This window comes from Herpailurus yagouaroundi, unplaced genomic scaffold (assembly GCF_014898765.1).
Source record: "Herpailurus yagouaroundi ecotype Mexico unplaced genomic scaffold, PumYag 189, whole genome shotgun sequence".
NCBI lineage: Eukaryota > Metazoa > Chordata > Mammalia > Carnivora > Felidae > Herpailurus > Herpailurus yagouaroundi.
The window spans coordinates 6,638,462-6,655,910 of NW_024412420.1; the positions used below are offsets into that span (position 1 = coordinate 6,638,462).

The window sequence follows — 17,449 nt, forward strand, 5'->3', positions numbered from 1 at the left end:
TAATGAGCATCTTTCCCCCAGGTGAATTGTCTGTGAACCTTTTCGAATACCAAATGATTCTAAGTGTGGGTCAATTTCTACCAGTGTCACATTATGTTAGCTTCAGGCTTATAGCCAGGAGGAGAAGTTTGTCTGATTATGTACACTCTTCCAATTCCTTTGGTAGTTACTTATTTTTTGATGTCAGGTTTTAAAGCTGTTTTCTGTTGGAAGATGTCTTCAGCCAGTTTTTATACTCTATCATTACTAGAAGCTGGAAGTCCTGAGTGTAGACTTAATTGGTATTTCTCTTATTATGAGAAAGCTTATCTTTTCCTATAATTAAGGGACATTTTCATAATGTTTTTTGGGTGAACCATCTGTTCATGTCTTTGCCAATTTTTCTACATCATTTTTTGCTTCTTAACTGTTACAACTTCTATCTGGTTATTACTTGTGTACATGAATACAACTGAGTATTGCATTTTGATTTTATGTCTTGCTAGCTTGTGAATTTTTCATTGAATGAATTTTATCATTGATTGTCAGTGGTATTCTGGATAACTATTATATCATCTGTAAGCAAATGGTTTTACTTATTTCTTTTCTAATTCACATACCCCTAGTTGTTTTTCTAGTCTAAATGCCTTTTCTCTTTTTGTGTGCTGTTTATATCAGGTTTAGGCACTGATGTTATACTAGTTTCAAATGAAGAAGTTGGAAATTTTCTTTCATTTTTTTTTTTTATCCTCTGACGCCACTTATGTAGTTTTGGGATTGCCAAAGGTTTGGTTAAATTCCCCTGTAAAACATCTGGCCTGGTCCTTTTCTAGAGGGTAGTTTCTTGATAACTCTGCTTCTTTTATGTAAATTGATCTGTTAAGCTTTCTATCTCTACTGAGGTCAGTTTTGACAAACTATATTTTCCTAAGAAAATCTTTTAAAAGAGCTTTTAAAACATCATTAACATGATCCCATTCGTGTTAATTGAAATAACTATGATGGTCTCAACTCAGTCATATTTTGTTGAAATTATTGTGTGCATATATTATATTTACTGTGTTTATTTTGTGTGTTTCTTTCGCTTTTTTTTTTCCTTTAAATTACTTTTGGGAAGATGGCAGCGTAGGAGGACGCTGGGCTCACCGCGCGTCCTGCTGATCACTTAGATTCCACCTACACCTGCCTAAATAACCCAGAAAACCACCAGAGGATTAGCAGAAAGGAGTCGCCGGAGCCAAGCGCAAACAGGAGGCCCACGGAAGAGGGTAGGAAGGGCGGCGAGGCGGTGTGTGCTCCACGGACTGGCGGGAGGGAGCCGGGGCGGAGGGGCGGCTCGCCGGCCAAGCAGAGCCCCCGAGTCTGGCTTGCAAAAAGCGGAGGGGCCTGACAGACTGTGTTCCCACAGCAAGCGCGACTTAGCGTCTGGGAGGTCATAAGTTAACAGCTCTGCTCAGAAAGCGGGAAGGCTGGAGGACAAAGGGAAGGAGAGCTGCTGAGCCCCCGGACGACAGAGCTCAGTTTGGTCGGGAACAAAGGCGCTCGCCAGCGCCATCTCCCCCGCCCATCCCCCAGCCAAAATCCCAAAGAGAACCAGTTCGTACCAGGGAACTTGATCACTCCGCGCAAACACCCAACTCTGCGCTTCTGCGGAGCCAAACCTCCGGCAGCGGATCTGACTCCCTCCCGCTGCCACAGGGCCCCTCCTGAAGTGGATCACCTAAGGAGAAGCAAGCTAAGCCTGCCCCTCCTGCCCCTGTGCACCTTGCCTACCCACCCCAGCTAAGACGCCAGATCCCCAGCATCACAAGCCTGGCAGTCTGCAAGTAGCCCAGACAGGCCACCCCACCCCACAGTGAATCCCGCCCCTAGGAGAGGGGAAGAGAAGGCACGCACCAGTCTGACTGTGGCCCCAGCGGTGGGCTGGGGGCAGACATCAGGTCTGACTGCGGCTCCGCCCACCAACGCCAGTTATACACCACAGCACAGGGGAAGTGCCCTGCAGGTCCCCACCACGCCAGGGACTGTCCAAAATGACCAAGCGGAAGAATTCCCCTCAGAAGAATCTCCAGGAAATAACAACAGCTAATGAGCTGATCAAAAAGGATTTAAATAATATAACAGAAAGTGAATTTAGAATAATAGTCATAAAATTAATCGCTGGGCTTGAAAACAGTATAGCTGACAGCAGAGAATCTCTTGCTACAGAGATCAAGGGACTAAGGAACAGTCACGAGGAGCTGAAAAACGCTTTAAACGAAATGCATAACAAAATGGAAACCACCATGGCTCGGATTGAAGAGGCAGAGGAGAGAATAGGTGAACTAGAAGATAAAGTTATGGAAAAAGAGGAAGCTGAGAGAAAGAGAGATAAGAAAATCCAGGAGTATGAGGGGAAAATTAGAGAACTAAGTGATACACTAAAATGAAATAATATACGCATAATTGGTATCCCAGAGGAGGAAGAGAGAGGGAAAGGTGCTGAAGGGGTACTTGAAGAAATAATAGCTGAGAACTTCCCTGAAGTGGGGAAGGGAAAAGGCATTGAAATCCAAGAGGCACAGAGAACTCCCTTCAGACGTAACTTGAATCGATCTTCTGCACGACATATCATAGTGAAACTGGCAAAATACAAGGATAAAGAGAAAATTCTGAAAGCAGCAAGGGGTAAACGTGCCCTCACATATAAAGGGAGACCTATAAGACTCGTGACTGATCTCTCTTTTGAAGCTTGGCAGGCCAGAAAGAATTGGCACGAGATTTTCAGTGTGCTAGACAGAAAAAATATGCAGCCAAGAATCCTTTATCCAGCAAGTCTGTCATTTAGAATAGAAGGAGAGATAAAGGTCTTCCCAAACAAACAAAAACTGAAGGAATTTGTCACCATTAAACCAGCCCTCCAAGAGATCCGAAGGGGGACCCTGTGAGACAAAGTACCAGAGACATCACTACAAGCATAAAACATACAGACATCACAATGACTCTAAACCCATATCTTTCTATAATAACACTGAATGTAAATGGATTAAATGCGCCAACCAAAAGACATAGGGTATCAGAATGGATAAAAAAACAAGACCCATCTATTTGCTGTCTACAAGGGACTCATTTTAGACCTGAGGACACCTTCAGATTGAGAGTGAGGGGATGGAGAACTATTTATCATGCTACTGGAAGCCAAAAGAAAGCTGGAGTAGCCATACTTATATCAGACAAACTAGACTTTCAATTAAAGGCTGTAACAAGAGATGAAGAAGGACATTATATAATAGTGACAGGGTCTATCCATCAGGAAGAGCTAACAATTATAAATGTCTATGCGCCGAATACCGGAGCCCCCAAATATATAAAACAATTACTCATAAACCTAAGCAACCTTATTGAGAACAATGTGGTAATTGCAGGGGACTTTAACACCCCACTTACAGAAATGGATAGATCATCTAGACACATGGTCAATAAAGAAACAAGGGCCCTGAATGAGACATTGGATCAGATGGACTTGACAGATATATTTAGAACACTGCATCCCAAAGCAACAGAATATACTTTCTTCTCGAGTGCACATGGAACATTCTCCAAGATAGATCATATACTGGGTCACAAAACAGCCCTTCATAAGTTTACAAGAATTGAAATCATACCATGCATACTTTCAGACCACAATGCTATGAAGCTTGAAATCAACCACAGAAAAAAGTCTGGAAAACCTCCAAAAGCATGAAGGTTAAAGAACACCCTACTAACGAATGAGTGGGTCAACCAGGCAATTAGAGAAGAAATTAAAAAATATATGGAAACAAACGAAAATGAAAATACAACAATCCAAACGCTTTGGGACGCAGCGAAGGCAGTCCTGAGAGGAAAATACATTGCAATCCAGGCCTATCTCAAGAAACAAGAAAACTCCCAAATACAAAATCTAACACCACACCTAAAGGAAATAGAAGCAGAACAGCAAAGGCAGCCTAAACCCAGCAGAAGAAGAGAAATAATAAAGATCAGAGCAGAAATAAACAATATAGAATCTAAAAAAACTGTAGAGCAGATCAACGAAACCAAGAGTTGGTTTTTTGAAAAAATAAACAAAATTGACAAACCTCTAGCCAGGCTTCTCAAAAAGAAAAAGGAGATGACCCAAATAGATAAAATCATGAATGAAAATGGAATGATTACAACCAATCCCTCAGAGATACAAACAATTATCAGGGAATACTATGAAAAATTATATGCCAACAAATTGGACAACCTGGAAGAAATGGACAAATTCCTGAACACCCACACTCTTCCAAAACTCAATCAGGAGGAAATAGAAAGCTTGAACAGACCCATAACCAGCGAAGAAATTGAATCAGTTATCAAAAATCTCCCAACAAATAAGAGTCCAGGACCAGATGGCTTCCCAGGGGAGTCCTACCAGACGTTTAAAGCAGAGATAATACCTATCCTTCTCAAGCTATTCCAAGAAATAGAAAGGGAAGGAAAACTTCCAGACTCATTCTATGAAGCCAGTATTACTTTGATTCCTAAACCAGACAGAGACCCAGTAAAAAAAGAGAACTACAGGCCAATATCCCTGATGAATATGGATGCAAAAATTCTCAATAAGATACTAGCAAATCGAATTCAACGGCATATAAAAAGAATTATTCACCATGATCAAGTGGGATTCATTCCTGGGATGCAGGGCTGGTTCAACATTCACAAATCAATCAACGTGATACATCACATTAACAAAAAAAAAGAGAAAAACCATATGATCCTGTCAATCGATGCAGAAAAGGCCTTTGACAAAATCCAGCACCCTTTCTTAATAAAAACCCTTGAGAAAGTCGGGATAGAAGGAACATACTTAAAGATCATAAAAGCCATTTATGAAAAGCCCACAGCTAACATCATCCTCAACGGGGAAAAACTGAGAGCTTTTTCCCTGAGATCAGGAACACGACAGGGATGCCCACTCTCACCGCTGTTGTTTAACATAGTGCTGGAAGTTCTAGCATCAGCAATCAGACAACAAAAGGAAATCAAAGGCATCAAAATTGGCAAAGATGAAGTCAAGCTTTCGCTTTTTTGCAGATGACATGATATTATACATGGAAAATCCGATAGACTCCACCAAAAGTCTGCTAGAATTGATACATGAATTCAGCAAAGTTGCAGGATACAAAATCAATGCACAGAAATCAGTTGCATTCTTATACACTAACAATGAAGCAACAGAAAGACAAATAAAGAAACTGATCCCATTCACAATTGCACCAAGAAGCATAAAATACCTAGGAATAAATCTAACCAAAGATGTAAAGGATCTGTATGCTGAAAACTATAGAAAGCTTATGAAGGTAATTGAAGAAGATTTAAAGAAATGGAAAGACATTCCCTGCTCATGGATTGGAAGAATAAATATTGTCAAAATGTCAATACTACCCAAAGCTATCTACACATTCAATGCAATCCCAATCAAAATTGCACCAGTATTCTTCTCGAAACTAGAACAAGCAATCCTAAAATTCATATGGAACCACAAAAGGCCCCGAATAGCCAAAGGAATTTTGAAGAAGAAGACCAAAGGAGGAATCACAATCCCAGACTTTCGCCTCTACTACAAAGCTGTCAACATCAAGACAGCATGGTATTGGCACAAAAACAGACACATAGACCAATGGAATAGAATAGAAACCCCAGAACTAGACCCACAAACGTATGGCCAACTAATCTTTGACAAAGCAGGAAAGAACATCCAATGGAAAAAAGACAGTCTCTTTAACAAATGGTGCTGGGAGAACTGGACAGCAACATGCAGAAGGTTGAAACCAGACCACTTTCTCACACCATTCACAAAAATAAACTCAAAATGGATAAAGGACCTGAATGTGAGACAGGAAACCATCAAAACCTTAGAGGAGAAAGCAGGAAAAGACCTCTCTGACCTCAGCCGTAGCAATCTCTTACTCGACACATCCCCAAAGGCAAGGGAATTAAAAGCAAAAGTGAATTACTGGGACCTTATGAAGATAAAAAGCTTCTGCACAGCAAAGGAAACAACCAACAAAACTAAAAGGCAACCAACGGAATGGGAAAAGATATTTGCAAATGACATATCGGACAAAGGGCTAGTCTCCAAAATCTATAAAGAGCTCACCAAACTCCACACCCGAAAAGCAAATAACCCAGTGAAGAAATGGGCAGAAAACATGAATAGACACTTCTCTAAAGAAGACATCCGGATGGCCAACAGGCACATGAAAAGATGTTCAGCGTCGCTCCTTATCAGGGAAATACAAATCAAAACCACACTCAGGTATCACCTCACGCCAGTCAGAGTGGCCAAAATGAACAAATCAGGAGACTATAGATGCTGGAGAGGATGTGGAGAAACGGGAACCCTCTTGCACTGTTGGTGGGAATGCAAATTGGTGCAGCCGCTCTGGAAAGCAGTGTGGAGGTTCCTCAGAAAATTAAAAATAGACCTACCCTATGACCCAGCAATAGCACTGCTAGGAATTTATCCAAGGGACACAGGAGTACTGATGCATAGGGGCACTTGTACCCCAATGTTCATAGCAGCACTCTCAACAATAGCCAAATTATGGAAAGAGCCTAAATGTCCATCAACTGATGAATGGATAAAGAAATTGTGGTTTATATACACTATGGAATACTACGTGGCAATGAGAAAAAATGAAATATGGCCTTTTGTAGCAACGTGGATGGAACTGGAGAGTGTGATGCTAAGTGAAATAAGCCATACAGAGAAAGACAGATACCATATGGTTTCACTCTTATGTGGATCCTGAGAAACTTAACAGGAACCCATGGGGGAGGGGAAGGAAAAAAAAAAAAAAGAGGTTAGAGTGGGAGAGAGCCAAAGCATAAGAGACTGTTGAGAACTGAGAGCAAACTGAGGGTTGATGGGGGGTGGGAGGGAGGAGAGGGTGGGTGATGGGTATTGAGGAGGGCACCTTTTGGGATGAGCACTGGGTGTTGTATGGAAACCAATTTGACAATAAATTTCATATATAAATAAAAAAAAATTACTTTTGGTATTTTGTAAGGTGTGTATTTTCATTCCATAGGTTACCTTTGTTTATTACTTTTTATAGTGCCTGAAATCTCCTCTATTTTTACCTAATGTTTTACTATCTGACATCAGCCTTACTTACACAACAGAGTGGTTGTATTCTATTTTCCTTTTTTTCCCCTGCTTTATCCTCTCATTTTTTAAATAAATTGCATCTTCTGATTTTTTTGTCAGACATGTGACCTCAGTCTCATTTTTGTCTCAGCAATAGAATATCTGTGAAATGCTCATTCTTTGGGAAACTCTGGACAAATTTATTCCAGTAATTTTTTGGCTGGATGAAACTCATCCTCTCCTAGATTCCTCAGGAATACTATGTATGTGCAGCATTCTCTGAATACTGGCACATTCCAAACTATTTTTCCAGGGCCTTGGTATCTGAAAGTCAGCTTGGCTGTATACATTTTGGTTTACATTTTCTTTCCTTTAGTTTCTTGAAAATGGTGCTCTACTTGGCCTTACTTTGTTGTGCTGAGAAGGCTGATGCTGGTCAAATACTATTGTCTTTGTAAGTTATTTGATCTTTTCACTTGGAGGCATGGTGCATTTTCCTATCTTTAAAGCCTAATACGTTTACTGGATATGTCATAGAATTGATCTTTCGAGGTCAGATTTCCCTAGTACCCAATGAGAGATTCAGGTCTTCTTTTATTCTGGGAAGAGTTCTTGGATTATAGTTCCAAATATTAGTGTTGTTCAGTTGTTTTATTTCTTCAAGAAACTCTTTTACTTCCTTTCACTATCGTTGTCCTGGTTATGGCATTTTTTTTCCAATGCTTTTTTATCTGTCTGTATTTATAAACTTAGTTTTCATTTCTGATATGCTTTTGTCTTTTCCTATTTCTTTCCTAAGTTTTACCAACTCTCCTTTTACTTCTTCCTGCCTTTTTTTAAAATCAATTTCTATTCTTAGTTTTTTAAAAAAATTCTGATTTAAAGTGTTTTTTTGTAGTGGCAAATGCTTTGTTTAAGGATATTTGAGTTTGGAGTGTTATATTAGTTTTCTTTAGCTTTGTGGTCAAATTGTTTTGGAGAGTTTTTATCAGAAGGAAAACTTTAATTCATATTGTCTGATTTTTTACAGTAGTTTTGTAATAATGGGTACAGATTTAATTTTTTTTTTTCCTATTCCTTTTTCTTTCACAGAAAGAGTTCTTAGTTCAACAGCACACTCTCCTGTGCAGTTCTTTATGGATCATGATTGTCATGGTGGAGGTAGATGGAAAGGACTGGTATGTATTGTTTCTCTTTCATTTCTGCATAATCTTTAATTTTCTCCTCTTATTTCCTTATTGCCTAGTCTCCAAGGGATACCATCTTGTTTCTGTTCACTTGGTTATTCCCCAGAGACAATGATTTTCCAATGTTGCCACTTCTGGTTACACACTTCCTCAAGTCCTGGGAACCACCAACTACTATTCTGTGCTTAGAGTCTGGCATTCATTATTGCATTTTCTTTCTGGAGGTGATTTTATTTGAATTTTGTCTAATTGTTCTGTTTTTCCTAGTTCTTTTCCAGAGTCATTGAAGGCTTACCACCCCTGTTCTTTGTATTCTAGGTTTCACCACAGGCAAGCTGCAGGAGCTTGAAATTTTTTTATTCTATTTATATATATTTTCAAAGATGTGATGTTTTATGTCACAGTCATATTGAAGGCATGGGTTCTATGTGATTTTATTAGCTTTCTTTGTCGATTTTATGTTTTCTGGGGGGATGAAGTCAGGGAAATTCAAAATCAGTTGATTGTCAGTGATCTCTAGAAACGTTCTTTTATCTTTCTACTCTTAACAATATTTATTTGTATGTCTATTTCAAGATAATGCCACTGTATCTGTTCTGTTGTAAGCTGCCTAAAATTTTGTGAAGAACAATGCAGAGTAAAAATAAATTTTTACTTTTTAGTACTAAAAAATAAAAGTAGGGGCACCTGGGTGGCTCAGTTGGTTAAGCATCCGACTCTTGATACTGGCTCAGGTCATGATCTCCTGGTTCATGAGACTGAGCCCCATTTTGGGCTCTGGGCTAACAGTGCATCCAGTTGATATTCTCTCTCTTTCTCACTGCCCCTTCCTTGCTTGCATGTGTACGCACTCTCTCTCTCTCTTTCAAAATAAATAAATATACATTAAAAAAAAATGAAAGTAAAAAATCCTCTGCCTTGGAGGTTTCTTTTCTTCTTTTGTTTTTTTCTTTAATACAATGAAGTATGAGAAACAGAAGAAAAGAAAAAGGGAAAATAAAAGGGTAAAACAATAGAATAGCAGTGAGATTGGCCATTTCAGTCCATGGTTATCTGGTTTTGCAAGCAATTTCTTTGAGCAACAGTAGCAGGACTTCAGCACAGAAACAGCCTCTGAAAGTGATTGCCATTAAGATTTATGCTATTTTATACTATGTTACTCACATCTGTAAGCTCCAGGATATTACACAGCATCATTGCTATATACCTCACATGTTTATGCACTTACACAGAAAACACACATATGTAATATATGCACTTACTTGTTTCACATTCTGGAGTTCTTCTGTCAACTGTTTCTTTTGCCTTTCTGATTCAAATAGTTTTTCCTATATTTAAAAACCACTGAATTAATAACATGTTATGAAGTACCAATGAGTATCATTCTTAGGGCTTTATTTCAACATTTATAAATTCTCCAAACATCCAATCGCTACGATCTGAAAGTAGTTCTCAGTCAGTTTTCTAGCTTTACACATACCATTCAAAAGCAATTAGTTATTTACAGTACAACTGTGATATAAATGCATTTCCTGTTAACTGTAAAGAGCCATTTTGTACACTCTCCACTTCTGAGCTCCAAAATAAATCCATCAAGATGAAAATGTGTAAATACTAACAAAATTTGGAAAAGAGTGATCATTACCCAGGCGCTTCCAAACTGAAGAGCATTACTGTTACATCTTAGAGGTAAAGGTCTCTTACCACACGAGAGGACATAAGAAATTGGATTGACTATTCTTTTCCTGATTTAGCTTGTACTTGGAAGATTATCCACAAAAATGAAGATATGGCTACCATAACCAAACTACAAAACAATAGTTACTAATGTAGAACATGCATGCAAATTAAATACTATCATCTTTTAACATTAACTTAAGCACATACTCTAAAACATTCAGTGTTTTAAAAATATATCATAAATAAATCCACATTTTATTGATCAAATCAAAAATACTCAGAGTAATTTAAGGACCATTTTACTATAAACTTGGGCAGAGGAACTGCTTGAAGATTAAGTTGAGTGGTAAATATTCATGGCAACATTGCAATGTTTATAAGAAGCATTCTGCTTCCTGGTATATTTCAGCTCATTCTTATCTAACAGATGAAATGAGGGTGTATGAAGATGAATATCATATAGCAATCTAATGAATCTGCCACAGGCCGGGAGCCAGGAAACTGCTGGCTCTCATGCTTTGATGCTCTAGCAACTCACCTTCACTCTGTGTCCTACTTTTTTTGCATCTGTAAATGGAAAATACATCTATTTTCATTCAGCTTTGCAAACCAGTAGCAATCTAAACTTTGTAGGGAGATGGCTTCAAGTTAAATAAAGAACACAGCACTTTTAAAAATCATTCTTGTAAAATAAAGAAAAAAGTAGCCACTGGCATCAACTTATCTTGGTTTCGTTTTTATTTGTATTGTACCTCAAGTCAGAGATGAAGGATAGAGATGTCACAGGATAACGGCAAGTGACTAGAGAGCACCTACACATTCTGTGAACTGCATTTAACAACCTCTGTCATTTGTGTGTGTGTGTGTGTGTATAACACAAGTAAAAATACTGAAGGTACAAATGTTACCTCAATGAAGTATTTATTGCTTTGTACACTCTGTATGGCTAAACAAGTGGTTCTCAGCCACTAGGTTTCCAGGTAAAGTAAATTATAAAATACAGAATATGCTTTATCTGAGATTTCAGGTCCTATCACATTAGGGTATGTTCAGTTACGTTTTACAGACATTAAACGCGAATCCTGATTTATTGAATAGCTATTTAGGGAAGACCTGTTTAAATATTGTCTAAATACACTTTTAAATTAAAATTCTAATAATTAATACTGATATTCAAATAAAAACTGAAATATATCACTAAACAATGATAAATATTAAGAAAATGAAAAAAGACTTGAGAGCCTCTCAAAATTCTAATGAACCATAAGATTAAATGGCTTACAGAGAGATAAATTATGTAAGATGATATTTTACCAAGATAACCATTGTTGGAGATGTTTTCAAAGAGAATATGAGGAAATATTGTCAATTTATTCTTAAAGCTAAATTTGTATTTTTCATTTTGTGACTCTTAACTGTTATACCAACAAATGTAGAAGTGGTTTCAAAGTTGTAAAAAAGTCTATAAATATTCCTTTAGTAATGGAATGTTCATACACACTTGGAAGGAACATGAATTGGTAAAATCTTTTGAAGGGTAATTTGGTAGCATGCATAAAATTTTATATGACATATCCTTTGATAAAGCAATCTGACTTTCAGAAATATTCAATTTGTATTTTTAAAATTGTAGAAATTACTCAAAGATACAACTACAAAGCTATTTATGAAGGAATTATTTTTAATTTTTTTAAAGTTTATTTATTTTTATATTTTTTTAATGTTTTTATTTATTTTTGAGAAAGAGAGAGAGAGAGAATGAGCATGGGAGGGGCAGAGAGAGGGAGACACAGAATCTGAAGCAGGCTCCAGGCTCTGAGCTGTCAGAACAGAGCCTGACGTGGGGCTCAAACTCATGGACGGTGAGATCATGACCTGAGCTGAAGTCGGACGCTCAACCGACTGAGTCACCCAGGCGCCCCAAGTTTATTTATTTTTGAGACAGAAAGAGACAGAGTGTGAGTGGGGGAGAGGCAGAGACAGAGACAGAGACAGAGAGAGAGAGAGAGAGCAGACACAGAATCTGAAACAGACTCCAGGCTCTGAGCTGTCAGCACAGAGCCTGACACGGGGCTCCAACTCTGAATGGCGAGATCATGACCTGAGTGGAAGTTGGACACTAAACCAACTGAGCCACCCAGGCACCCCTGAAGGAATTCTTTTTAATAGTGGAAAACTGGAAACAGCTTAAATATTCATCTATAAGGAACTGGCTAGAAAACTTAGGACAGAACCATTTGATGGCAGAAGAGCCATTGGGGAGAATTTGGCAGATACGCACATATTAACTTGAAAAGTAGCCTAAAATATAAGGCTAACAGGGGTGCCGGGGTGGCTCAGTCAGTTAAGCATTTGACTCTTGATTTCAGCTACTTGATTCCACAATTTGTGGGTTGGAGCCCTGTGTTGGACTCTGTGCTGACAGCATGGAGCCTGCTTGGGATTCTCTCTCTCTCCCTCTCTCTCTCTGCCCCTCTCCTGCTCATGCTCTCTCTCAAATTAAATAAATAGACTTAAAAAAAAGAAGATATAAGGCTAACAAAGAGAGGGGAAAAAAAGAAAGCAAGCTGTAAAAAAGTGTGCAGTGTGTGAAGAAATTAATGTTAAAGTTAAAACACACATATACATTTATTTTTAGAAATATATCGGGGTGCCTGGGTGGCGCAGTCGGTTAAGCGTCCGACTTCAGCCAGGTCACGATCTCGCGGTCCGTGAGTTCGAGCCCCGCATCAGGCTCTGGGCTGATGGCTCAGAGCCTGGAGCCTGTTTCCGATTCTGTGTCTCCCTCTCTCTCTGCTCCTCCCCCGTTCATGCTCTGTCTCTCTCTGTCCCAGAAATAAATAAACGTTGAAAAAAAAATTAAAAAAAAATAAAATAAAAATAAAAGAAATATAAATTGGCTGTATAGAAAAAGGCTCTCGGGATGCCTGTGTGGCTTAGTTGGTTAAGCACCTGACTTCAGCTCAGGTCATGATCTCACGGTTTGTGAGTTCGAGCCCCGCGTCGGGCTCTGTGCTGACAGCGCAGAGCCTGGAACCTGCTTCAGATTCAGTGTCTCCCTCTCTCTCTGCCCCTACTCTGCTCATGCTCGCTCTGTCTCTGTCTCTCTCTCTCTCTCAAAAATAAACAAACATTAAAAAAAATTAAAAAAAAAAGAAAAAGTCTCTAAAAGGATAAACAAGGTATGTTTAACAATGGCTTCCTCTAGAAGTTGGAGTTTAAATACTAAGGTAGGAAAGAAATTTCTTCCTTTTTTAAGGTGAGGTGTAAAGATTTCAGTTTAATAAAAATTAAATAAACATAGATTTTTACTTATTTCAGAAAATAAAGTAAAATAATTGAAAAAAACATATTCCTATGGTGAATTAATCATGAATCAAGTAGTTATAGTGCTTTAAAGACTTGGAAAATCTAATGTATTTCTGTAAAAATTAGGATATAATTTAATATTCTACTAAAAACAAAATGAAAATATGTAAAATGAATCAAAATCTTAAAGTATATTTGGGCACACTGTATGTCTATTCTTCTCTTAATCATATTGCTTTAATTCCAAATTATGTTACCAAAACAAGAGGTCTCTGAAGCATGTATTTTCCATGGGAAAAAAGTATTTCCAATGAACATCTAAGGGATCCAAAATTGTCATGGCTTGCTTTGTTGACTCATCTAATCTTTGTTGGCTTCTCATCCTTGCCACCAATATGAGAACAAAAAGGGGCAGAAGTAGCCAGATCAGAAGGTATGAGCAAAAACCAGTCTACCCTGAATCTTATATGGACATGTTGAAATATAAATAAGTATGTGAACCAAAAAGTTGACTCTTTAAAGGCCTATTGACTAAATAAATGATCTATTTCGTGATATTAACAGTTTTTGCAATATTAATTTTATTTATAATATTACAAGCATTAATATCATACATCTGATAATTTACTTATAATAAATACAATAATTTTCTTCCTTTTCTTTTTTTCTAAGCAAAATGTAAGGAGGCGAAATTGGAGATTACCTTGAGTGTATTCACTTCCTCCAAGGCATCATTTCTTTCACGCTTAAGCCTTTCCATTTCATCTGCCTCTAAGGAATCACAGGGAAGAAGCTGTCAACATTAAAATACAAGAAAAAAGTTATGCATTAAATGCTAATTATGAGAACTAGCATGAAAATCCTTTTTGACGAGTGTTAAGCTTTTGCATTTTAATAACAAAATTTGGTTTCTTTGGAGTCATTTGATTAGATGAAAGAGAATATTAAAGCAACCTGGGGAAACTTGATTTAAGCCTAACTTCACATTGTTGTTATTTATAACAGAATCTAGATGATTATAACATATACATAGCCTGTTGTCCTCTTTATGATTGTTTCAACAATATAATTTCCCTTAAAAGTCCAAATTCTAAGACTATGTTTATAATGTCAAAAAGACGTTGAGTTATTGACATAAACTCTTCCCCAAAGACATCCACGCCAAGTACATGGTATATAAGGCTAACAAAAGGCTGGACATTATCAACCAAGATGGTTTATGTAAACCCAGTAAAGTTCATTAATCGATGATATGTCTTGTTTTAACTAAATAAAATGCAATATTAACAGCCAAGCAGCTTAAAAAGATCCCTGCACAGAAATTGTGGATTGAAAGTAATATTAATAATTCATGCACAAGTGAATAACAACAACAACAAAATACCAGAGATGACAATTTCTCTTCTCTTACTGCTAGCATGATCTCTTTGACAGTTAATTACAAGGTAAAAAACAATGACAATCTAATCAGAGACGAAAATCCAAGTCTAATTACAGCCATCTTGTATGTATAAATTATAACAGAATAAAAAAAGTATAGAAAATATAATTTAAAGGACTGATTGCTCTTATAAGAATGGGCTTAAGGTAGGGCCTTTCAGAGAGGAGAGGTAAATACAAAAGATCATAAAAATAATAATGTCACCATTTATTATGAACTTACTGTGTGCAGATACATTGCTAAGGACTATATATATATTCAAAGTTATATCCTTCCTATAACCTTGTCTCCATTTAACTGAGGAGGAAACGGGCCCGAAAGGTAAGCAGCTTGCTTAAACTTTCACAGCTAATAATGGCCACCTCATGATTCTCATAGAGATCTGACTTTAGTCATTAGTCTGTGATTTTTACTAACTGCCTAACAGAAATCATGGTGGAATGGATAGAAGAAATTCAGGTTTAATTTTAAATGATAGAATAACTGAAGTAGGAGTCATCCCTCAATTTTAGGGAGAAACATTTTCCTAAACAAACATCCTAAGCATTTCCTAAACATTTTGTCCTGACAATTACCTTTAGGTATGTATGGCCATTTGTTTTCATCATCTCATATCCTTCATCTGTCTCTGTTATTCTACTCTTTTGTGAGTACTCAACACACACTCAAAGAATTCATTCTTATACTATTTAGAATAGTTTTTGATACATATTCAAATGTAACAATATTTCTCAAAGCTCATTCCAAAGGATATTAACTAGTTTTGTACAAAAGCAAAACTGAGTGGTGCTGATGGTGGTACTGGTCCCTGTGGCCAGGTAAGTTGGAGAAATGTAGGATTTAGAAAAAATGAACTTTCCCGCAGAGCTTCCAACATCCTTAATACTCTAATGAGCACTTTGAATATCCCAAAAGGAAATAAAATTTAATAACTTGTTGCATTTCCTCAAGTTATTTGACCATATCCCCAACCACCACACCTTTATTTATTTTGGGACATCTCAGTGGACTAATGCCTGCAAAAGCACAAAGTGTTCTGGGAAACACTGCTACTCAACATTCAGATAAGCCTATTATGTCTTGCGTGTTATCTAAGACATGAAATACACAGAATTCAAAAGCTTAAATAAGAATCTAGATAACACAACTATATCAATTTATTAAGAGAAATTATAGGTTGGCGTTTTAGGGATATGATTATAAACTTGTGAGCTTAAAATATGGAGGCAAATCATGAATAAAAGAGCCCATGGTACCATTTTAGGAGGTAAAATGCTAGCCCAAATAGTCATAGAACAAACCATGACTCAAAAACAAAAAACCAAACAAACGTGCTATAATCCTATTGCTATTTTAGGCTAAGCAGTGAAAACCTACAGCCAGAGAATTGGCCATAGATGTTACCTGTGAATTCTTTGAAAAACCTCTTCGTGCTCAGTCATGTGTTAAGAGTTTGAGTATCTTCAACTGAGCAAGCAACAGATGAAATGAATTGTTTCTATTTAACTTCAAATGATTTCAGACAGATAACTGTTTTCTTTCCTTTTTTTTTTTTTTAATGTTCACTTATTTTTGAGAAAGAGAGAGAATGAGTGGGGAAGAGGCAGAGAGAGAGGGAAACACAGAGTTTGAAGCAGGCTCCAGGATCTGAGTCGTCAGCACAGAGCCGGATGTGAGGCTCGAACTCACGAACTACGAGATCATGACCTGAGTGGAAGTCGGACGCTTAACCAACTGAGCCCCCCAGGCACCCCAAGACAGAGAACTGTTTTCTAACCTGCTTCCAATTCTTGGGCTTTATCCTTCCCTTCCTCCATTCCTTTCCTGTCTGGCTCTCACAGTATCATTTGTGATCCTCAGGCTGTCCCCCTCTGAAACACCTGGTAGATAACACCATAAATCATTTCCACTCTATTCTGGATAGCCACTATTCCGTTCCAACACTCAATTCATTCCAACACTCAATTCATCTTCAATAGAACAATGTCTGCTTCAGGTCAATTTTATTGATAAAGCCTTCCACTAGAAACCAAGTCAATTACCTCCTTTCCTTAAATTTCTGTATATTTCCCTATTTCCTCCTTCCTTTCTCTTACTCCTTTACTTCTTTTTTTTTAATGTTTTATTTTTATTTTTGAGAGCGAGTGAAAGCAAAGGAGGGGCAGAGACAACGGGAGACAGAGGATTTGAAGTGGGCTCTATCTACACTGACAGCAGAGAGCATGATGCTGGGTTTGAACTCATAAACCTTGAGATCATGACCTGAGCTGCAGTGGGACACTTAACTGACTGAGCCACCCAGGCGCCCCACTCCTTTACTTCTAATAATCTGGTTTACATATATTTCTTCCCATCCGTACATTTTAAAAATAATTTATGTTCCATGTCACCAATAAACCTAGTATTTGACAAAATAAATGCACTCCCCCATCAACTTTCTTAACCTCCTTTCTTTCATGTAACATTGCTTAAGCCATTTGTCCTTGACACTTTCTCTTCCCTATGTTTTTGATTTCCCACTATCTCACCTGCCCTTCAGAATATTTAGGCTGCTTCTAATAATTTCATTCTACTCCTTAAGTGGGAGTGGAGGAGGTTCCGCAAAGTTTGTCCCTTTCTCCCTTTCTCGCTCTCCCTGAGTGAACACTTCAACTATCATCCTCCAAATCCCTGTGTCTAGTTCCTTATTTCCAGTGGCCTTTTGGTCACTTACAC

The 17,449-nt window shown here is 37.7% G+C and overlaps 1 protein-coding gene across 5 annotated transcripts in view; it reads right to left on the reverse strand.

The window, feature by feature from the left end:
- The window catches only part of STXBP4 (syntaxin binding protein 4), a 179,138-nt gene that overhangs the window by 102,230 nt on the left and 59,459 nt on the right, over positions 1-17,449 (reverse strand). For all 5 annotated transcript variants that reach the window (XR_005797464.1, XM_040497083.1, XM_040497085.1 and 2 more), the window contains 2 exons: positions 13,997-14,086; positions 9,567-9,632 (listed from right to left, as the gene is read on the reverse strand). Coding sequence is in view for 4 of the 5 variants with exons in the window: in XM_040497083.1 (XP_040353017.1) it covers positions 9,567-9,632; positions 13,997-14,086 (156 nt within the window). In the remaining variant the exon portion in view is untranslated. The remainder of the gene's footprint in view (positions 1-9,566; positions 9,633-13,996; positions 14,087-17,449) is intronic.